Source organism: Ranitomeya variabilis, chromosome 4 (assembly GCF_051348905.1).
Source record: "Ranitomeya variabilis isolate aRanVar5 chromosome 4, aRanVar5.hap1, whole genome shotgun sequence".
Lineage (NCBI taxonomy): Eukaryota > Metazoa > Chordata > Amphibia > Anura > Dendrobatidae > Ranitomeya > Ranitomeya variabilis.
This window is the reverse complement of record NC_135235.1, coordinates 386984282-387002958: the sequence shown is the minus strand read 5'-3', so window position 1 is coordinate 387002958 and position 18677 is coordinate 386984282. Positions and strand designations below refer to the sequence as shown.

Below are 18677 nucleotides of genomic sequence, written 5' to 3'. Positions count from 1 at the left end.
TTCACTTAAATTTATAATGCCCGGGCATGAAAATAAAAAATCCTATTTTTTCCTACAAAAATGATCATTTAGTCCCCAATTTTTAATTTTCCCAAGTGTAACAGGAGAAATTAGACCCCAAAAGTTGTTGTCCAATTTGTCCTGAGAAAGCTGATACCCCACATGTGGGAAAAAATACTGTTTGGGCCCACGTCGGGGCTCAGAAGGGATGTGGTGACGTTTTGGAAAGCAGACTTTGATGGAATGGTCTGCAGGCGTCATGTTCCGTTTGCAGAGCCCCTGATGTGCCCAAACAGTAAAAAAAAAAACCACAAGTGACATTTTGTAAACTAGACCCCCAATGAACTTACATAGATGTGCCCCCTTTTTGGAACTAATCTACTGTTTCCTGTAAAGTAAATTAGTAGTGAATGGAGGTGTGGTACAATTTGAAGCAATCCTTCATACACAGGCCAGGTTTTTCGGTGCAGGTGTCGCATTGATAAATGGTGTCCTTGCGTATTCCCCTTTTGTAACACACTCGGCACCTTTTTTGCGACTTACCTCTTTTTCCAGTTTGCGGGACCTCCCCCGGGAAATGCTGACCTGGTACGATACGAGCACCTTCAGTTCCGGAAGTACTGGGGCCCGCTCGTTCCCTCGTGCCAAATATCAGGGCCTTAATCACTACCTCCTGGAACTGAAGGTACGACGTATCGGTGTGGCGTGCACATCGTGACAGCAGGAAAGCGTTTAGCATTGCCATTTGTACGATGTACACCGACAGCTATTTGTACCACACCTTGGCCTTCCTCAAAGCACTGTACGGTTGGAGGAGTTGATCAGAGAGATCAACGCCCCTCATGTTTTTGTTGTACCCCAGTACACAGTCAGGTTTGCTGACCTGTGTAGAGGTACCCCGTACAGTGCTGAGGGCACTGCCATCACCGTGTATGGTGGTCAAGAGAAGGACATCCCTCTTGTCCTTGTACTTGACCACCAGCAGGTGGTCGCTACATTGGGCTCTGCTCTCACCTTTTCTGAGCATCTGCCCAAGTAGCGTCTTTGGGAGGCCTCTCTGATTTTTGCGGACAGTACCGCAGGCTGCGGTACCTCGCGCAGAGAGGGATTTGTAGAGTGGGATGCTGGAATAAAAGTTATCAGTGTAGAGGTGATAACCTTTATCCAGCAGTGGGTGCACCAAATCCCACACTATTTTCCCACTCACTCCCAGGACAGGGGGACACTCAGGCGGTTCAATCCTGGTGTCCTTCCCTTCGTAGACTCTAAAGCTGTAGGTGTACCCTGAGGTACTCACACAGCTTGTAGAGTTTGATTCCGTACCTGGCCCTTTTGCTGGGCAGGTATTGACGGAATCTGAGCCGCCCCTTAAAATGAACCAAGGACTCATCCACGCAGATGTCCCTTTTGGGCACATACACTTCACCAAACTTTTTGTTGAAGTGTTCGATGACCGGCCGAACTTTGAACAGACGGTCAAAGTTGGGGTCATCTCGTGCGGGACACTGTGCATTATTGGAATAATGCAAGAACTTATGGATGGCCTCAAAACGCGTTCGGACCATGACCATTCGGAACACTGGAGTGTTGTATAAAATATCAACGCTCCAATATTGCCGAATTTCTGGCTTCTTCAGGAGCCCCATATGAAGCATCAGGCCCCAAAACTGCATCATTTCAACTGCGTCTACAGGAGACCAGTTAGAATATGATGAACCGGTGTTTTGCGCCAAAAATTGACGAGCGTACAAATTAGTTTGCTCCACCATGAGGTTAACAAAATCCTCAGAGAAAAAGACTTTGAAAAAGTCTATTTCTGTGAGGCCGGTGGTGTCAAACCTGATTCCTGATTCTGCCACAAAATCAGGAATCAGTGGCTCGTAATTTTCGGAGGGCGAGGTCCATACGGGGTCCGAAGAGGGGCGCGCTGGTTCATGTTCAGGAGTGGGCCCTGCCTCATCTTCATCTTCATGAATGATGGGCACTGCTTCTGTCCTGCGGCGTCTGCGTGGCGGTTCCGCAGGGCCGGAGGAGGAAGATGAGGAGGGGGAAGAGGATGAGGAAGAGGATGAGGAAGAATCAGAAAAATAAAGAAAAGTGGGATCCTCTCCCTCGCTATCAGTGTCGGAGGCAAGGAAAGAATATGCCTCCTCCGCTGAATAGCGCTGTTGGGACGAGCGGGACATTTTTTTTGTGAAAATGGTGCTTTTGTGTACTTTATTGAAAACTATGTGTACGTGTGGGGGGATAGTGTTTGGTGCAAACTATTCTGAAAAGAAAAAGCTAAAGGAAAAAAAAAGCAAACGGGGAGAAAAAAATACCTGTGAAATGAAAAGTCTAAAACAGCAGGCCCTAGCTCTGATAAGTGAACCGCGTCACTTATCAAATTTCGGCACCTGCTGGGTGTACGAACGGGGATGTGGAAAAACGCCAGGCACGAGAGCTCTGATAAGTGAACCGTGTCACTTATCAGAGTTCGGCGGCTGCTGGGTGTGCGAACGGGGATGTGAAAAGGGAAGGCACAGATTAGACGCGGCGGCTGAGGGAGCGCACGGGGATGCGGGAAAAAAAGAAAAGTGAAGGCAGAGATTAGACGCAGCGGCTGAGGGAGCGCACGGGGACGGGGGAAAAAAAAAAAAAGAAAATGGAAGGCAGAGATTAGATGCAGCGGCTGAGGGAGCGCACGGGGATGGGGGAAAAAAGAAAAGGGAAGGCAGAGATTAGACTCAGCGGCTGGGGGAGCGCACGGGGATGGGGTAAAAAAAAGCGAGCACGAGTGTTGATAGGTGAACTGCGTCACCAATCAACGCTCGGCGACGCTAAGGGGGTGAAAAAAAAGCGAGCACGAGTGTTGATAGGTGAACTGCGTCACCAATCAACGCTCGGCGGCTGCTAAATTTGGGCACGGATACGGCGCAAGGTGGGGAAGGGGGGATGGGGCAGGGGGGGATGGGGGGGGATGAAGAGAGATCGGGCCGGGATCGGGGTATCAACACTTACGGTTCGCAGTCTCTCTTCTTTCTTCTTTCTTCTGTCTTTTTTCTTTTATTTTTTTAGCGAGAATTATGGTGTCAAAGGCTACTGTGGCACCACAAGTCTCAGCACAGGAGGGGATCTCTCAGCGTGACCGCTCTGAAGGAATCCTCACCAAGTGTGAGGATTCCTTCAGAGCAGTTACACAGGTCAGGGGCAGGTGAGACAGGTCACAGAGCGGTCACACCGCTGCTGTGACCTGTGATTGGTGGGATCGATGATCACATCGATCCCACCAATCAGAGAAGGCTCTAGTGACGCCGGTGTTGCTAGGCACCAACCTATGATTGGAGCTCACAGCTCCGATCATAGGCAGGTCACCGGCAGATGACCGGCAGGTGACCGGTAGGTCACCGGCAGGTCACCATCAGGGCACAGCGCGGTCACACCGCTGCTGTGCCCTGTAATTGGCGCGATCGACGATCACATCGATCGCGCCAATCAGAGCTGGAGGATCCGGCCGGGAGCGCTGGAGGATCCGGAGCACAGGAGGCAGGGCAGAGGGGGCTGCGGACCGCGTTACAGGCAGGGCACAGCGCGGTAACACCGCTGCTGTGCCCTGTGATTGGCGCGATCGACGATCACATCGATCGCGCCAATCGGAGTGGAAAGATCCATGGCAGGGGATCCGGAGCCATGGCAGGAGACACGGGGCTGCAGAGCGCGCAGCTACAGGCAGGGCACAGAGCGGTAACACCGCCGCTGTGCCCTGCGATTGGTGCGATTGGCGCGATCGATGTGATCATCGATCGCGCCAATCCGGGGGGTTGTAGCCGATGCCTGGCGTTGCCAGGCACTGGCCTAGGATCGAGTACATCGGTACTCGATCCTAGCCTGGGACCTCACTGTTTCAGCCAAATTGATTGGCTGAAACAATGAGAAAGGCTGCGATTGGCTGCTCAGAATTGAGCAGCCAATCACAGCGATCGGGAGGCCGGGGGGGCGGCGACAGGCCCTAGGATGCCGACACCATCTTCCTCCAGGTAAGATGGTGTCGGAATTTTAATGCGATCACTGCGACTTAAGTCGCAGTGTCGCATTAAAGGGCATGACGTACTATTCCGTCCTTGGGAAGTAGGGCCCACCCCACATGGACGGAATAGTACGTCTGATGACAGAAAGGGGTTAATAAGATGTGTAGTAGGGGGGTTACATGGACACTAAACTTCAGGAGGGCAAATTTCCAACGGATGAGAGAGGATCTTGGTGCAATTAACTGGGATGATATCCTGAGACATAAAAATACACAAAGAAAATGGGAGACGTTTATTAGCATCCTGGATAGGACCTGTGCACAGTATATACCGTATGGGAATAAACATACTAGAAATAGGAGGAAACTAATATGGCTAAATAGAGCTGTAAGGGGCGCAATAAGTGACAAAAAGAAAGCATTTAGAGAATTAAAGCAAGTAGGTAGTGATGAGGCATTAAATAAATACAGAAAATTAAATAAATTCTGTAAAAAGCAAATCAAGGCAGCAAAGATTGAGACAGAGAGACTCATTGCCAGAGAGAGTAAAAATAATCCCAAAATATTCTTTAACTACATAAATAGTAAGAAACTAAAAAATGATAGTGGTGGTCCCCTTAAAAATAGTCTGGGTGAAATGGTGGATGAGGATGAGGAAAAAGCCAATATGCTAAATGACTTTTTCTCATCAGTATTTACACAAGAAATCCCATGGCAGACAAAATGACTAGTGATAAAAATTCCCCATTAAATGTCACCTGCTTAACCCAGCAGGAAGTACAGCGGCGTCTAAAAATCACTAAAATTGACAAATCTCCGGGCCCGGATGGGATACACCCCCGAGTACTGCAGGAATTAAGTGCAGTCATTGGTAGACCATTATTTTTAATCTTTAAAGACTCCATAATAACGGGGTCTGTACCACAGGACTGGCGTATAGCAAATGTGGTGCCAATATTCAAAAAGGGGACAAAAACTGAACTCGGTAATTATAGGCCAGTAAGCTTAACCTCTACTGTGGGTAAAATCCTGGAGGGTTTTCTAAGAGATGCTATGCTGGAGTATCTGAAGAGGAATAACCTCGTGACTCAATATCAACATGGGTTTACTAGGGACCGTTCCTGTCAGACTAATCTGATCAGCTTCTATGAAGAGGTAAGTTCCGGACTGGACCAAGGGAACCCAGTAGATGTAGTGTATATGGGCTTTTCAAAAGCTTTTGATACGGTGCCACACAAAAGGTTGATACATAAAATGAGAATAATGGGGATAGGGGAAAATATGTGTAAGTGGGTTGAGAGCCGGCTCAGGGATAGGAAACAAAGGGTGGTTATTAATGGAGCATACTCGGACTGGGTCGAGGTTAGCAGTTGGGTACCACAGGGGTCCGTATTGGGCCCTCTTCTTTTTAACATATTTATTAATGACCTTGTAGGGGGCATTCAGAGTAGAATTTCAATATTTGCAGATGACACTAAACTCTGCAGGGTAATCAGTACAGGGGAGGACAATTTTATATTATAGGATGATTTATGTAAACTAGAAGCTTGGGCTGATAAATGGCCAATGAGCTTTAATGGGGATAAATGTAAGGTCATGCACTTGGGTAGAAGTGAGAGCAGTAAGAGCAGTGAGACTATGGAACGCTCTGCCGTATGATGTTGTAATGAGTGATTCATTGCTTAACCCCTTCCCGACCCATGACGCCTATGTGGCGTCATGGAATGATCGCATCCCTGCAGATCGGGTGAAAGGGTTAACTCCTATTTTACCCGATCTGCAGGGAGAGGGGGAGTTGTACTTCAGCCTAGGGGGGGTGGCTTTGCTCCCACGTGGCTACGATCGCTCTGATTGGCTGTTGAAAGTGCAACAGCTAATCAGAGCAATTTGCAATATTTCACCTATGAAAATGGTGAAATATTGCAATCCAGCCATGGCCAATGCTGCAATAGCATCTGCCATGGCTGGAAATCATGTTCTGGCCCCCCCACCGCCCCCGATCTCCTCCCCAGTCCTCCGTTCTGTCCGGTACCCCCCTCCGTCCCCCTGTTCGCTCCCCCGTGCTCCTGTCCGCTCCCCCGTGCTCCTGTCCGCTCCCCCCGTCCTCCGATCCCCCCCCCTGTGCTCCGATCCACCCCCCCACCACCCCCTCATACTTACCGAGCCTCCCGAAGTCGGTCCGTCTTCTCCCTGGGCGCCGCCATCTTCCAAGATGGCGGGCGCATGCTCAGTGCGCCCGCCGAATCTGCCGGCTGGCAGATTCGTTACAAGTACATTTTGATCGCTGTGGTAGGTTCTATCACAGCGATCAAAATAAAAAAAATAAATAAATAAACCCCCCGCCTTTATCACCCCCATAGGTAGGGACAATAATAAAATAAAGAAAATATTTTTTTTTCTTTTTCCACTAGGGTTAGGGTTAGAACTAGGGTTAGAACTAGGGGTAGGGTTAGGGTTAGGGGTAGGGTTAGGGGCAGGGTTAGGGTTATGGCATGTGCACACAGTGCGGATTTGGCTGCGGATCCGCAGCGGATTGGCCGCGGATCCGCAGCGAATTCGTAGCAGTTTTACATCAGGTTTACAGTACCATGTACACCTATGGAAAACCAAATCCGCTGTGCCCATGGTGCGGAAAATTCCGTGCAGAAACGCTGCGTTGTATTTTCCGCAGCATGTCAATTCTTTGTGCAGATTCCGCAGCGTTTTACACCTGTTCCTCAATAGGAATCCGCAGGTGAAATCCGCACAAAAAAAACACTGCAAATCTGCTGTAAATCCGCAGGTAAAACGCAGTGCCTTTTACCTGCAGATTTTTCAAAAATCGTGCGGAAAAATCTCACACGAATCCGCAACGTGGGCACATAGCCTTAGGGTTAGGGTTGGAATTAGAGTTAGGGTTGGAATTAGGGCTAGGGTTAGAAATAGGGTTAAGATTAGGCTTGTGGTTAGGGTTACGGATAGGGTTAGGGGTGTGTTGGGGTTACAGTTGTGGTTAGGGTTGGGATTAGGGTTAGGGTTGGGATTAGGGTTAGGATTGGAATTAGGGTTATGGGTGTGTTGGGGTTAGGGTTGTGGTTAGGGGTGTGTTGGGGTTAGGGTTGTGATTAGGGTTATGGCTACAATTGGGATTAGGATTAGGGGTGTGTTGGGGTTAGTGTTGAAGTTAGAATTGAGGGGTTTCCACTGTTTAGGCACATCAGGGGTCTCCAAACGCAACATGGCGCCACCATTGATTCCAGCCAATCTTGCGTTCAAAAAGTCAAATGGTGCTCCCTCCCTTCCAAGCCCCGACGTGTGCCCAAACAGTGGTTTACCCCCACATTTGGGGTACCAGCGTACTCAGGACAAACTGGGCAACAACTGTTGGGGTCCAATTTCTCCTGATACCCTTGCAAAAATAAAAAATTACTTGCTAAAACATAATTTTTGAGGAAAGAACAATTATTTTTTATTTTCACGGCTCTGCGTTATAAACTTCTGTGAAGCACTTGGGGGTTGAACGTGCTCACCACACATCTAGATAAGTTCCTTGGGGGGTCTAGTTTCCAAAATGGGGTCACTTGTGGGGTGTTTCTACTGTTTAGGCACATCAGGGGCTCTGCAAATGCAATGTGACGCCCGCAGACCATTCCATCAAAGTCTGCATTTCAAATGTCACTACTTCCCTTCCGAGCCCTGTCGTGTGCCCAAACAGTGGTTTACCCCCACATATGGGGTATCAGCGTACTCACAACAAACTGGGCAACAAATATTGGGGTCCAATTTCTCCTGTTACCCTTGCAAAAATAAAAAATTACTTGCTAAAACATAATTTTTGAGGAAAGAACAATTATTTTTTATTTTCACGGCTCTGCGTTATAAACTTCTGTGAAGCACTTGGGGGTTGAACGTGCTCACCACACATCTAGATAAGTTCCTTGGGGGGTCTAGTTTCCAAAATGGGGTCACTTGTGGGGGGTTTCTACTGTTTAGGCATATCAGGGGCTCTGCAAACGTAACATGATGCCATCAGACCATTCCATCAAAGTCTGCATTTCAAAACGTCACTACTTCCCTTCCGAGCCCCGGCATGTGCCCAAACAGTGGTTTACCCCCACATATGGGGTATCAGCGTACTCAGGAGAAACTGGAAAACAACTTTTGGGGTCAAATTTCTCCTGTTACCCTTGGGAAAATAAAAAAATGTGGGCTAAAAAATCATTTTTGAGAAAAGAAAAATTATTTTGTATTTTCATGGCTCTGCGTTATAAACTTCTGTGAAGCACTTGGGGGTTCAAAGTGCTCACCACACATCTAGATTAGTTCCTTCGGAGGTCTAGTTTCCAAAATGGGGTCACTTGTGCGGGAGCTCCAATGTTTAGGCACACAGGGGCTCTCCAAACGCGACATGGTGTCCGCTAATGATTGGAGCTAATTTTCCATTCAAAAAGCCAAATGGCGTGCCTTCCCTTCCGAGCCCTGCGGTGCGCCCAAACAGTGGTTTACCCCCACATATGGGGTATCATCGTACTCAGGACAAACTGGACAACAACATTTGGGGTCCAATTTCTCCTATTACCCTTGGGAAAGTAAAAAATTCTGGGCTAAAAATCATTTTTGAGGAAAGAAAAATTATTTTTTATTTTCACGGCTCTGCGTTATAAACTTCTGTAAAGCACCTGGGGGTTATAAGTGCTCACTATGCATCTAGATAAGTTCCTTGGGGGGTCTAGTTTCCAAAATGGGGTCACTTGTAGGGGAGCTCCAATGTTTAGGCACACAGGGGCTCTCCAAACGCGACATGGTGTCCGCTAATGATTGGAGCTAATTTTCCATTCAAAAAGTCAAATGGCACGTGTCATGATTCTCAATGGCGAGAGAACATAGCCCAGCATATATGAGAACTAGCTCTTGGAAGATGGAAACTATACTGACCATGAACTAAACCTGCCGCACAACTAGAAGTGGCCGGGTAGCATGCCTATGTTTTTTTATCCCTAGATGCCCAGCGCCAGCCGAAGAACTACCTAATCCTAGCAGAGGAAAAGACAGTCCTGGCTCACCTCTAGAGAAATTTTCCCAAAAGGCAGACAGAGGCCCCCACATATATTGGCGGTGATTTTAGATGAAATGACAAACGTAGTATGAAAATAGGTTTAGCAAAATCGAGGTCCGCTTACTAGATAGCATGAAGACAGAAAGGGCACTTTCATGGTCAGCAGAAAACCCTATCAAAACACCATCCAGAAATTACTTTAAGACTCTAGCATTAACTCATAACACCAGAGTGGCAATTTCCGCTCACAAGAGCTTTCCAGACACAGTAACGAAACAGCAGCTGTGAACAGGAACAAAATGCAAAAACACACAAGGACAAAAGTCCAACTTAGCTGGGAGTTGTCTAGTAGCAGGAACATGCACAGAAAGGCTACTGATTACATTGTTGACCGGCATGAAACTGACAGAGGAGCAAGGTTATATAGCGACTCCCACATCCTGATAGGAGCAGGTGAACAGAGGGGATGATGCACACAAGTTAAATTCCACAAGTGGCCACCGGGGGAGCCCAGAATCCAATTTCACAACAGTACCCCCCCCTCAAGGAGGGGGCACCGAACCCTCACCAGAACCACCAGGGCGATCAGGATGAGCCCTATGAAAGGCACGGACAAGATCGGAGGCATGAACATCAGAGGCAGTGACCCAAGAATTATCCTCCTGACCGTATCCCTTCCATTTGACCAGATACTGGAGTTTCCGTCTGGAAACACGAGAGTCCAAGATCTTTTCCACAACGTACTCCAACTCACCCTCAACCAACACCGGAGCAGGAGGCTCAACGGAAGGCACAGCTGGTACCTCATACCTGCGCAACAATGACCGATGAAAAACATTATGAATCGAAAAGGATGCAGGGAGGTCCAAACGGAAGGACACAGGGTTAAGAATCTCCAATATCTTGTACGGGCCGATGAACCGAGGCTTAAACTTAGGAGAAGAAACCCTCATAGGGACAAAACGAGAAGACAACCACACCAAGTCCCCAACACAAAGCCGAGGACCAACACGACGACGGCGGTTGGCAAAAAGCTGAGTCTTCTCCTGGGACAACTTCAAATTGTCCACCACCTGCCCCCAAATCTGATGCAACCTCTCCACCACAGCATCCACTCCAGGACAATCCGAAGATTCCACTTGACCGGAGGAAAATCGAGGATGAAACCCCGAATTACAGAAAAACGGGGACACCAAGGTGGCAGAGCTGGCCCGATTATTGAGGGCGAACTCCGCCAAAGGCAAAAAAGCAACCCAATCATCCTGATCCGCAGACACAAAACACCTCAAATATGTCTCCAAGGTCTGATTAGTCCGCTCGGTCTGGCCATTAGTCTGAGGATGGAAAGCAGACGAAAAAGACAAATCTATGCCCATCCTAGCACAGAATGCCCGCCAAAATCTAGACACGAATTGGGTCCCTCTGTCAGAAACGATATTCTCCGGAATACCATGCAAACGAACAACATTTTGAAAAAACAGAGGAACCAACTCGGAAGAAGAAGGCAACTTAGGCAAGGGAACCAGATGGACCATCTTAGAGAAACGGTCACACACCACCCAGATGACAGACATCTTCTGAGAAACAGGCAGATCCGAAATAAAATCCATCGAGATGTGCGTCCAAGGCCTCTTCGGGATAGGCAAGGGTAACAACAATCCACTAGCCCGAGAACAACAAGGCTTGGCCCGAGCACAAACGTCACAAGACTGCACAAAGCCTCGCACATCTCGTGACAGGGAAGGCCACCAGAAGGACCTTGCCACCAAATCCCTGGTACCAAAGATTCCAGGATGACCTGCCAACGCAGAAGAATGAACCTCAGAGATGACTCTACTGGTCCAATCATCAGGAACAAACAGTCTACCAGGTGGGCAACGATCAGGTCTATCCGCCTGAAACTCCTGCAAGGCCCGCCGCAGGTCTGGAGAAACGGCAGACAATATCACTCCATCTTTAAGGATACCTGTGGGCTCAGAATTACCAGGGGAGTCAGGCTCAAAACTCCTAGAAAGGGCATCCGCCTTAACATTCTTAGAACCCGGTAGGTAAGACACCACAAAATTAAACCGAGAGAAAAACAACGACCAGTGCGCTTGTCTAGGATTCAGGCGCCTGGCAGACTCAAGGTAAATTAAATTTTTGTGGTCAGTCAATACCACCACCTGATGTCTGGCCCCCTCAAGCCAGTGACGCCACTCCTCAAAAGCCCACTTCATGGCCAAAAGCTCCCGATTCCCAATATCATAATTCCGCTCGGCGGGCGAAAATTTACGGGAAAAAAAAGCACAAGGTCTCATCACGGAGCAGTCGGAACTTCTCTGCGACAACACCGCCCCAGCTCCGATTTCAGAAGCGTCGACCTCAACCTGAAAAGGAAGAGCAACATCAGGCTGACGCAACACTGGGGCGGAAGAAAAGCGGCGCTTGAGCTCCCGAAAGGCCTCCACAGCATCAGGGGACCAATCAGCAACATCAGCACCCTTCTTAGTCAAATCAGTCAATGGTTTTACAACATCAGAAAAACCAGCAATAAATCGACGATAAAAGTTAGCAAAGCCCAAAAATTTCTGAAGACTCTTAAGAGAAGAGGGTTGCGTCCAATCACCAATAGCCTGAACCTTGACAGGATCCATCTCGATGGAAGAGGGGGAAAAAATGTATCCCAAGAAGGAAATCTTCTGAACCCCAAAAACACACTTAGAACCCTTCACACACAAGGAATTAGACCGCAAAACCTGAAAAACCCTCCTGACCTGCTGGACATGAGAGTCCCAGTCATCCGAAAAAATCAGAATATCATCCAGATACACAATCATAAATTGATCCAAATAATCGCGGAAAATGTCATGCATAAAGGACTGGAAGACTGAAGGGGCATTTGAAAGACCAAAAGGCATCACCAAATACTCAAAATGGCCCTCGGGCGTATTAAATGCGGTTTTCCACTCATCCCCCTGCTTGATTCGCACCAAATTATACGCCCCACGGAGATCAATCTTAGAGAACCACTTGGCCCCCTTTATACGAGCAAACAAATCAGTAAGCAGTGGTAACGGATATTGATATTTAACCGTGATTTTATTCAAAAGTCGATAATCAATACACGGCCTCAAAGAGCCGTCTTTCTTAGACACAAAGAAAAAACCGGCTCCTAAGGGAGATGACGAAGGACGAATATGTCCCTTTTCCAAGGACTCCTTTATATATTCTCGCATAGCAGCGTGTTCAGGCACAGACAGATTAAATAAACGACCCTTAGGGTATTTACTACCCGGAATCAAGTCTATGGCACAATCGCACTCCCGGTGCGGAGGTAGTGAACCAACCTTGGGTTCTTCAAAAACGTCACGAAAGTCAGACAAGAATTCAGGAATCTCAGAGGGAATAGATGATGAAATGGAAACCAAAGGTACGTCCCCATGAGTTCCTTTACATCCCCAGCTTAACACAGACATAGCTCTCCAGTCGAGGACTGGGTTATGAGATTGCAGCCATGGCAATCCCAGCACCAAAACATCATGTAGATTATACAGCACCAGAAAGCGAATAACCTCCTGGTGATCCGGATTAACACGCATAGTCACTTGTGTCCAGTATTGTGGTTTATTACTAGCCAATGGGGTGGAGTCAATCCCTTTCAGAGGTATCGGAGCCTCCAATGGCTCCAAATCATACCCACAGCGTTTGGCAAAGGACCAATCCATAAGACTCAAAGCAGCGCCAGAGTCGACATAGGCGTCCGCGGTAATAGATGACAAAGAACAAATCAGGGTCACAGATAGAATAAACTTAGACTGTAAAGTGCTAATTGAAACAGACTTGTCAGGCTTCTTAGTACGCTTAAAGCATGCTGATATAACATGAGTTGAATCACCACAATAGAAGCACAACCCATTTTTTCGTCTAAAATTCTGCCGCTCGCTTCTGGACAGAATTCTATCACATTGCATATTTTCTGGCGTTTTCTCAGTAGACACCGCCAAATGGTGCACAGGTTTGCGCTCCCGCAGACGCCTATCGATCTGAATAGCCATCGTCATGGACTCATTCAGACTCGCAGGCACAGGGAACCCCACCATAACATCCTTAATGGCATCAGAGAGACCTTCTCTGAAAATCGCCGCCAGGGCGCACTCATTCCACTGAGTAAGCACAGACCATTTGCGGAATTTTTGGCAGTATATTTCAGCTTCATCTTGCCCCTGAGACAAGGACATCAAGGCCTTTTCCGCCTGAAGCTCTAAATGAGGTTCCTCATAAAGCAACCCCAAGGCCAGAAAAAACGCATCCACATTGAGCAACGCAGGATCCCCTGGTGCCAATGCAAAAGCCCAGTCTTGAGGGTCGCCCCGGAGCAAGGAAATTACAATCCTGACCTGCTGTGCAGGGTCTCCGGCAGAGCGAGACTTCAGGGACAAAAACAATTTGCAATTATTTTTAAAATTTTGAAAGTGAGATCTATTCCCCGAGAAGAATTCAGGCAAAGGAATTCTAGGCTCAGACATAGGTGCATGAACAACAAAATCTTGCAAATTTTGTACCTTTGTGGCGAGATTATTCAAACCTGTAGCTACACTCTGAAGATCCATTTGAAACAGGTGAACACAGAGCCATTCAAGGATTAGAAGGAGAGGAAGAGAGGAAGGCTGCAGTATAGGCAGACTAGCAAGTGATTCAATTAAGAGCACACTCAGAACTAGAGGGAAAAAAAAAAAAAAAAAATTGTAGCAGACTTCTTTTTTCTCTCCTTTCTCAGCCAGTAATTTAACCCTTTTTTGGGCCGGTCAAAACTGTCATGATTCTCAATGGCGAGAGAACATAGCCCAGCATATATGAGAACTAGCTCTTGGAAGATGGAAACTATACTGACCATGAACTAAACCTGCCGCACAACTAGAAGTGGCCGGGTAGCATGCCTATGTTTTTTTATCCCTAGATGCCCAGCGCCAGCCGGAGAACTACCTAATCCTAGCAGAGGAAAAGACAGTCCTGGCTCACCTCTAGAGAAATTTTCCCAAAAGGCAGACAGAGGCCCCCACATATATTGGCGGTGATTTTAGATGAAATGACAAACGTAGTATGAAAATAGGTTTAGCAAAATCGAGGTCCGCTTACTAGATAGCATGAAGACAGTAAGGGCACTTTCATGGTCAGCAGAAAACCCTATCAAAACACCATCCAGAAATTACTTTAAGACTCTAGCATTAACTCATAACACCAGAGTGGCAATTTCCGCTCACAAGAGCTTTCCAGACACAGTAACGAAACAGCAGCTGTGAACAGGAACAAAATGCAAAAACACACAAGGACAAAAGTCCAACTTAGCTGGGAGTTGTCTAGTAGCAGGAACATGCACAGAAAGGCTACTGATTACATTGTTGACCGGCATGAAACTGACAGAGGAGCAAGGTTATATAGCGACTCCCACATCCTGATAGGAGCAGGTGAACAGAGGGGATGATGCACACAAGTTAAATTCCACAAGTGGCCACCGGGGGAGCCCAGAATCCAATTTCACAACAGGCACGCCTCCCCTTCCGAGCCTTGCCGTGCACCCAAACAGTGGTTTACCCCCACATATGAGGTATCGGCGTACTCAGGAGAAATTGCCCAACAAATTTTAGGATCCATTTTATCCTGTTGCCCATGTGAAAATGAAAAAATTGAGGCTAAAAGAAATTTTGTGTGAAAAAATAAAAGTACTTTTTCATTTTTACGGATCAATTTGTGAAGCACCTGAGAGTTTAAAGTGCTCACTATGCTTCTAGATAAGTTCCTTGGGGGGTCTAGTTTCCAAAATGGGGTCACTTGTGGGGGAGCTCCAATGTTTAGGCACACAGGGGCTCTCCAAACGTGACATGGTGTCTGCTAGCGATGGAGATAATTTTTCATTGAAAAAGTCAAATGGCGCTCCTTCCCTTCCGAGCCCTGCCGTGCGCCCAAACAGTGGTTTACCCCCACATATGAGGTATCAGCGTACTCAGAACAAATTGGACAACAACGTTCGTGGTCCAGTTTCTCCTTTTACCCTTGGGAAAATAAAAAAAAATTTGCTAAAAGATCATTTTTGTGACTAAAAAGTTAAATGTTCATTTTTTACTTCCATGTTGCTTCTGCTGCTGTGAAACACCTGAAGGGTTAATAAACTTCTTGAATGTGGTTTTGAGCACCTTGAGGGGTGCAGTTTTTAGAATGGTGTCACTTTGGGGTATTTTTAGCCATATAGAACCCTCAAACTGACTTCAAATGTGAGGTGGTCCCTAAAAAAAATGGTTTTGTAAATTTTGTTGTAAAAATGAGAAATCACTGGTCAAATTTTAACCCTTATAACTTCCTAGCAAAAAAAAAAATGTGTTTCCAAAATTGTGCTGATGTAAAGTAGACATGTGGGAAATGTTATTTATTAACTATTTTGTGTCACATAACTCTCTAGTTTAACAGAATAAAAATTCAAAATGTGAAAATTGCGAAATTTTCAAAATTTTTGCCAAATTTCCATTTTTTTCACAAATAAACTCAGAAATTATCGACCTAAATTTACCACTAACATGAAGCCCAATATGTCACGAAAAAACAATCTCAGAATCGCTAGGATCCGTTGAAGCGTTCCTGAGTTATTACCTCATAAAGGGACACTGGTCAGAATTGCAAAAAACGGCAAGGTCATGAAGGGGTTAAACTTAAGAGGGGACTGGATGCCTTTCTTGAAAAGTTTAATGTTACAGGTTATATATACTAGATTCCTTGATAGGGCGTTGATCCAGGGAACTAGTCTGATTGCCGTATGTGGAGTCGGGAAGGAATTTTTTTCCCCAATGTGGAGCTTACTCTTTGCCACATGGGTTTTTTTTTGCCTTCCTCTGGATCAATATGTTAGGGCATGTTAGGTTAGGCTATGGGTTGAACTAGATGGACTTAAAGTCTTCCTTCAACCTTAATAACTATGTTGCTATGTTACTATAGGGTCAGATCGCTGATCTGACACTTTGCAGAGCACTGTGTCAGATTAGCAATCTGAAAGGCACTGCATGGACGCTTGCAAGCGACCGCTCTGAGCAGGCGCTTGCAAGCCACCTCCCTCCCTGCAGGACCCGGAAGTAGCCCCGCTGCCATTTTGGATCCGGGGCCTGCAGGGAGGAGACGCTCGGTACAAGGTGAGCACATTGCCTTATACCGAGGGTCTCAGGGAAGCACTCAGGGAGCCCCCTCCCTGCGCGATGCTTCCCTATGCCGCTGGAACACTGCAATCATGTTTGCGGGTGCGTGCAGTGTGCTCCTCAGTTCTAGGTGAGACATGCTCTCTTTTTGTATCCACCTTTAGGCCCACCAGGCCGGGCACAGGTCACGGTTAAACGCTTTACAATACTGGTGGTCTGTTTTATACACACTCCCGTAGGTCACTACATGAGATGGCTTGTGCCACAATGACCTTTACTCATTATGATGAGGGTTGTGTTTAGTTGGGATACTTTAAGGAGGGTTTTGTCCTCACTGCACTCATCTGATGATTGTACTGATGCAATGATATATGTACTACTATACTGAGGGCCACTTACATCTGGTGTCTTTGGTTATAGCACTTTCATCACTTTGTCTGTGTTTTTAGTTGGTTGTATTGGTCTATAATAAAGCTTTTGATACTTTTTATACAAAAACTCCTATCTTTTCTTCGGTGTTTTCAATAGCTAATATGTGGAGGTATATGCATTGAGTTAGTGACTAACAGGAGTCACAACATGAATCTGGAAAATGTTATATTGATCATGTTTGATCGCATGAGTTAATGCATGGGGGTTAATGTGCCAGGAGTGGTCCGTGACCACTCCTGGCACATAGTGCTGGATGTCAGCTGCGATAGTCAGCTGACACCCGACCGCGATCGGCCACGCTCCCCCCCGTGAGCGCAGACGATCGCATATTACGTACTATCCCGTCGTTGGGAATTAAGTCCCAGGTCACCTCGACGGGATAGTACCTCATATGGGATTAAGGGGTTAAGTAGATGATGAGCTAAAATAAGGTATTTATTATTTTACTATCTATTGTGAAAAGAATCATGACGCCATAGAATATTGTTTTACCTTGAGAGTTGGTTGTGACAAATTTGTGTTTTCTTTTTAAACTTCTCAAAAATCTTTTATTACTTGTACATCATTTGTCTTTTTATGTGGTGAATTAGGGTATATATCTAAGTGATGCTAAAGATGAAGACTTAACAGAAGAAGAGACATTTGTGGGTGTAACCCGGCTGTGTGAAGAGGGGGACTTGTCTACAGATGTCACTACAGGTAAATGATTAGTACTAACTATTTAGAATAAGTCACATATTCTCTTTATTATATTTACATTTTTCCTTTTATTTTATATTATCCTTTATTATTACAATCTTGCCTAAAAGTCAGATTACAACATACAGGATGAACATAAAAAAAATTCTAGTTGTTTTCTTAGCACTTAAATTCCATAGATCTCAATTTGATAGAGCATGTGTGGGTTGAACTGTGAGAACGTTAGTGGTCCTACTCCCACAGCTCAGGACTTGAAGGGGGATTTCCATTTCAGACATGTATGAGAGTGCCACAAATGCCATAAATATTTGATTCTGGTCCCTCCTCTGAAACTAGCTCAAGAATGGGACTCCATCTCATGCTGCGCTGCATTCATTTCTACCGGGGTTGTGAAAATAGCGACCTTGATTAGACATATTGTAATAATATTTGTTTACTTCTATAGCGCCTTTAACACCCATTCCTCTCCTCCCTGCATGCAGAGGCAGCATACTTATCGCCCTGGCCGCGGCAGCGTTGTCACCCTCCTGTCCCTCCTTCTCCTGTGTGCTCCTCTCTGACTTCCGGCTGCGGACCTAGGTATTTCATCGTAGTTGGAGTGTGCAACTGTATATTGCCAGGTCCCCCGTCCTTAGTCTATTATAGCTACTTCCTTATCGTGTACTGTCTCTGTAGTCCTGTGTAGTTTGTACCTGAATCCTGTAGCCGCATCGACGGTACCTGAACCGTTTCCCGAGACCTTTATGTCTGAACGGGTACCTATCTCTGAAGTCAACGTTGTCTATACTGTCTGTCAGTCTCTAAATCCTTTCTGTCTGTGATTCTGTTCCCATGTTTCCGTCTTGCGAACCCAACCCCTGGGATCAGCAGCTACAGTATTGGGGACTGGCTAGGAGTGGTACCTGGCGGTTACCTGCAGCTCGAACCTGACTCCACCATCAGTAGCTCCAGTGATCACCAGGTAGCTGTTCCCATCCTAGGCAAGCCTGGCTCTGTGGCACAATGGGTCCACGAATCAGGTGCGCCACCGGTGAGCGTGACAGCTACAACATATTCCACAGCACTTTACATGTCACTGTATATAGTATATGTGGATACACTGTAAAAGGCAACACCCATTTGATGGATCTACAGTGAATGTCTTAATGCATCATAATATAGGACACCTTCCGAGGTCAGACAGGTGGATTTTATGGTGGATCAGTGTAAAATAGTATCATGTGTAGTGTGAATAAATTGTATCAGCAATAGTACATTTTTTTTTAGAAAATCCTTTTAGGTCTCAACAATATTAGACCTTTTACACGTCGATGATTTTTATCAGCCCCTTTTTAACATCCTTGAG

General features: G+C 46.4%; 1 protein-coding gene across 1 annotated transcript in view; it reads left to right on the top strand.

Moving 5' to 3' along the window:
* The window catches only part of LOC143767884 (uncharacterized), a 139478-nt gene that overhangs the window by 84067 nt on the left and 36734 nt on the right, over nt 1-18677 (top strand). The window contains exon 11 of the mRNA XM_077256404.1: nt 17224-17332. Coding sequence (XP_077112519.1) covers nt 17224-17332 — 109 coding nt within the window. The remainder of the gene's footprint in view (nt 1-17223; nt 17333-18677) is intronic.